General features: G+C 36.3%; 1 protein-coding gene across 1 annotated transcript; it reads right to left on the bottom strand.

Annotated features, from left to right (window-relative positions):
- Positions 1-1,228: 1,228 nt before the first annotated feature.
- Positions 1,229-1,955, bottom strand: LOC105208763 (uncharacterized). The gene is made up of 2 exons (XM_011178794.3): positions 1,539-1,955; positions 1,229-1,467 (listed from the first exon to the last, which is right to left on the bottom strand). Exons 1-2 carry the CDS (start codon positions 1,788-1,790, stop codon positions 1,339-1,341), a joined length of 381 nt encoding a protein of 126 aa, XP_011177096.1. The 5' UTR covers positions 1,791-1,955; the 3' UTR covers positions 1,229-1,338.
- Between the last annotated feature and the right edge of the window lie 3,536 nt (positions 1,956-5,491).

Genomic DNA, 5,491 nt, shown 5'->3' on the forward strand with positions numbered 1-5,491 from the left:
TTTGAGAAATTTGAATTCTTTTATAACCGTTAACGTACTATTTTGTAATGAAATTAACTAAACTACACCCAGCATGTGTGTGTGTGCGACCTTGCAGAACTCTTGACTTGTGTTTATATCTTTCGTTTATTTTAGCTTTGAAACGCAATTAATATTTGCAATGGTAGTGTGTTCGGAAACTGAAATTGAAAGTTCCATTTATTTACCTAACCTTAAATGTAATATTATTAGCAATAAATAAACACTGGACCTTTTACAGACAATGAATTGAATACAAAATGAAATAAAATCCCAACAATTTGTAATTTCTGAAAATTTGTTTGAAAATTTTTTCCATAGTTAAGTTAGGTTAGGTTAGGTTAGGTCAAGCGGTAGACCTCCACGACTGCAGATAATCCCACTTAGACAGTTTCGACTGCCCTCTGTGGCACCCAAATACTCGAGTAACGATTCGAATCCGACAATCACGATTCGACAAAGCGCTTGGACTCTTCCAAAGTTCTTAAGTCAGCTTATAGTGATTCAAGACAATTCCCTAGGTTAACCGAATGTGTGTGTTCGCTAGGTTAACCGAGGAGTTTTAACCTTAGTCTAGTGAAATCTGAACATTGGAGGAGGAAGTGCTTGGTTGATGCCTGTTCGTCTTCCTCTATATTAAATAGTTAATCTATAGAATATTTTTGAGGTTATGTCTCTTCTTATACTTTTGCTTCGACGTCGGTATTTTATCTGGCCAAGGCTGTCATTTGGTGATTTAAGTCTCGTTGTACTTATAAATACTCCTCAAGAACTCTTTGAGTTCTCTACTTAACCTCGCATACCCCATCAATCTGAACTGGGTTCGACTACTGTAGATCATGAGCTCGAGTAAGTTTTACTAAATTATGACCTGGATATTGTTAAATACTGAACTTCTTATCCAGGCTTAACTCCGATATTCTCAAAATCCCTACTATTATTTTGCTTCGTCAGAACATCTCTTTATTGGACATACCCTTATATGATCTCTAATTTTTACCATTACAAAGGCTTTAAAAATGGATCTCACAACCGAACCAGAGTTCCTACGGCATTTGAGTCCACGTAATCAGAAGATTTCCGGATTTTTAAGAGTCAACTTTGGTCAGATAAAGTCCAAATCAAATCCGATAACGTAAAACCGGGTGTCTCCCTCCATATAAGAAACTACATAACGGTCCACACAATTTTCGAAAATCAAACAAACAAGTCCTTAACACACTTCCATTTTATTTTCGCATCATGAATTTAAATAAAATCAATTTAGTTCAAAACTCTCACACACAAAATTTCATCAAAATCAAATTGCACAATGACAATCTAACGACGGCGACGACGACTGCGTGAACGTGACTTCCGACGTCGGTTGCGTCGCGCTCGGGCCATACGATGTTTACGACAGTGGCTACAATCCGACACGCCGCCGTCATAGTCGTATGCATCCGTTGGCTAAAAATTATAATAAATTTAGATCGAATCATTTTACAGCACAAAACGAAATAATTTCAGTAGCTACATACCTGTATTTTACGTGATTTTCGTGTTGTTGTCATTTTTCGATCGGCACTATCGTCACTCTCATCTTCCGACATATTGTCCTCATAATGGCCAGCATCATGTCGATCGTATTTACGACTGCTGCTTCGTCTATGCATGCTATTCTCGTCTATCTCCTTGCCCATCTGCACGCTGTTGTTGCTTTCATTGCACGAATTTGGCGCTTGCGCCTCTGCCTTGATTGCAGTTTCACGTGAGGTGCTCGTCTTCAACATATCAACAAAACTGAGATTTTTGCAACTTTTTCCAAATGATTCTATATTATAAATCAATAATGAATTTTGTGCTAAAAAAATTCTTAAACTTGAAGTAAATGTACAGAAATATGAATTGTAGAGAAAATATATTTCCTTTTGATTTTGTTGAATCGGCCTACTTTGTATAACGGAGTTATAGTTGCTTAATGACGTTCTTTGTTGGAATCGGGTTTTGAAAGCACTAAATTGAATGTAGTTGGTCCTCTTTACCTCTAGACTAGACGCTTATTAATTCGTGGACATTCGCTTCTACGATCCTTTAGTTAAATAAATACAATAAAAGTCAAAGGACTGCCCATTTTAGTTGAAATTCTTATAACCTAACTTATAACCTTCTCGATCAATTTCCGTTTTTTTTTTCTCCAAAGTGTGACACATCTCATCAAAATCGATCTGTAACTTTCCCAGTCTTCCGGATAACGATTATGAAAATCTCAGTGATCTGGCTGATTCTATTCAAAAAACATTGGTCAGTTTGTAAGACGGCTTATTGAAATATTTTCCTGATAATAATGCGGTCTGATTATAAAATAACAGTTCAGTGGGATCCCACATACCGAATATAATTATTTTCTTCTTCGTGGCCAATCTGTACTATATCTTAACAGAAGTGTACATTTGCTGGCCTGGACGAATGATATCGATATCATTGGGCACAACAAACGCGTCGATAGTTCTGCTTTCTTCAGACTAGATAAGAAAGCGAATCGTGTGGGTCTGGTAGTGACGAGGAAAGAATATTAAATATCTTCTGTCTTCAAACAAACAGTCGGCGCATTCGCGTCTTGGCTCTCACGTCACTGTTGACAGTCATAACTTTGAAGTTGTAGATAATTTCGTCTCTCTTGAAACCAGCATTAACAGTAAAAACAATGTAAGCCTTGACATCCAACGCAGAATCCGCCTCGCTTTGAACTAAGTAATTTCAAAGTAAAGTCCTCACTCGATGAACCAAAACTAAACTCTACAAGTCGCTGATTATTCTACTCCTGATTAATGGTACAGAAGCGTAGACGATGTTGACATCCGATGAGACCGACATCGAGAAGAAGGTTTTGCGAAAGATTTATGGTCCATTGCGCATTTGCGACGATGGATACCGTAGTCGATGGAACGATGATCAGTACGAGTCAAACGGCGATATTGACATAGTTCACCGAATCATGAAATAGTGGCTTCTCTGCCTAGGCAATGTAAAGGAGTATATGATGCAGTACACTCTGGTGGAAGCCGAGGAAGAGAAATATGTCCACTCCGTTGAAAAGACCTGGCTGCACTTGAAAAAACATTTGGTGATTCAACCATGTCGAAAACTCAAATTTACGATTGGTATGAATCGTTTAAAGAGGGGCGAGAAGAAGTGAACGATTTGCCACGTTCAGGACGGCCTTCGGCAAAATAAAGGAAATGTTGCTCGAAAATCGCCATTATAGATTGCGAGAAATAGCCCAAATAATGGGGAGACAGGAAACCGCTCGTCATATTTTGTTTGATGTTTTGAGTATGCGGAAAGTCGCAGCGCGATTGGTGCCAAAAATCTGAATTTTCTTCAAAAAGTGAATAGCAGTAAGGTGGATGAAGACATGCTTGAGCGCGTAAATTCCGATCCAACGTTCATCGAACACATCATAACTGGTTACGAGACATAGGTTTTCGAGTACGCCATGCAAAGAAGTCAACAATCATCGGAATCAAGCGACAAAAATTAGCCAAAACCGGAAAAAACTGCGCCAAAGCAATTCGAAAATCAAGGTGATGCTGACAGTTTTCTTCGTTATTCGTGCTGTTGTTCATTCGGAATTCTTAACGGAGAGCAAAACCGTCAATAAAGAATATTATCTTGGCGTTATGAATCGTTTGAAAGAGAGAATGTTCGTCGCAAAAAAACAGATTTGTGGCGGAACAACAGTTGGATTTTGCACCAGCGCACAAAGCGATCATTGTGCGAGTTTTTGAACAAAAATACAACAAATATCATCGAAAAACCACCCTACTCTCCAGATATGGCCCCGTCTGACTTTTTCCTGTTTCCAAAACTCAAATTACCACTTCGTTGAAACCCGTTTTGAGAGCATTGAAGACATCAATATTAATTCGCAACGAGAACTGAAGGCCATCCCGGAATATAGCTTTTGATGATTGTATTGTTCATTGGAAGAAGTGTATTACCTCAGCCTATGTATGTATTACCTATGGCCTATTTTGAAGGGGATATAATAAATTTAGATGATTGATAAGTTCTTTTTGTGTTATTTCAAATTTTCGGATACTTATTCGACAGAATAAATGATTGATTTTTCTCTCACTATATCCAATAATATTGAATTTTTGTTGAATATTTTTTTTAAATGTTCGGTTGCACCCGATCTTAACTCTTTCGCACTTCTTTATGTTAATATTACTATTACTATTAATTTATTATTATTTTCTTACAGCAACCAACTTGAATATACTTCAAATTACTGGTAAGTCAACCAATTGAAATATATTCTTATATTTAAGGGGTTCATAAGCCCTTTGAACTTTGTTTCAATATTTACTCCTTTTAAATAGTATTGATAAGACAACCAAGTGAGAAATCGTCTCCCTAAATTTATGAAATTCTAATAATCTCATGCATCTATAGCACATCTACATATTAGCTGGAAGAAAATGTAGATCATTGCCTCGTCTAATCCATAATCCATTCATATGAGATTTTGATTATCAGATTAAATTATTTATATTAGTTATTGTATGTATATGTTTATTTTTATAAACATAAGAAAGTATTGCATAGAAAACTGACCCAATTAATTGTGTTTCAAATCTAATTTACGTTCATTAAACTTATCAACATAGCTCACACCAATTAATCGAAATCGAACACCGTGACGTATGAGTAATACGCAGTTTCTCACATGCGTCGTGTACGCTTATATTAGGGTGTTTCGATATATTCTAGATTATATTTCAGGATTTTAGAAACTTTTTAGAAAATGAAGAAGCTGTATAAAGAGGGAACTATAATATATATTAACTATACTATAATAGAAAAAAAATTTAAAATTCGAACTTTTTATTATACCCTGAACAGACAGGGTATATTAAGTTTGCAACGAAGTTTGTAACACCCAGTAGGAAGCGTCGGAGGCCCTATAAAGTATATATATAAATGATCACTATGTTGAACTGAGTCGATTTAGCCATGTCCGTCCGTCCGTCTGTCTGTATATATACGAACAAGTCCTTCAGTTTTTAAGATATCGTTTTGAAATTATGCAGATGTTATTTTCTCTTCAAGAAGCTGCTCATTTGTCGGAACTGCCGATATTGGACCACTATATCATATAGCTGCCATACAAACTGAACGATCGGAATCAAGGGCTTGTATGGAAAACTTCCGGATTTTACTACATATCTTCACGAAATTTGGTGTGAGTTATTGTTCATAGAAATAATTTAATCTCCGAAAAAAGTGTGCAGATCGGTTCACTATAGCATATAGCTGCCATACAAACTGAACGATCGGAATCAATGGCTTGCGTGGAAAACTTTTATTTTTTTTTACTTACTTTTTCTTTCGTCTTTAGATTTGCTTAAACACATAGTTACTAAGAGAAATGCACCTGTGCAGGGTATATTAGCCGAAGCTAACGTTTTTTCTTTTTTTATATGAA

This window comes from Zeugodacus cucurbitae, chromosome 4 (assembly GCF_028554725.1).
Source record: "Zeugodacus cucurbitae isolate PBARC_wt_2022May chromosome 4, idZeuCucr1.2, whole genome shotgun sequence".
Taxonomy (NCBI): Eukaryota; Metazoa; Arthropoda; class Insecta; order Diptera; family Tephritidae; genus Zeugodacus; species Zeugodacus cucurbitae.

Bases quoted from the DNA above. Each gene is read 5' to 3' on its own strand.
- LOC105208763 (XM_011178794.3), bottom strand. From the start codon at position 1,790: ATGTTGAAGACGAGCACCTCACGTGAAACTGCAATCAAGGCAGAGGCG. The intron at 1,468-1,538 runs GTATGTAGCTAC...TATAATTTTTAG, and splicing joins GAAAATCACGTAAAATACAG to CCAACGGATGCATACGACTA.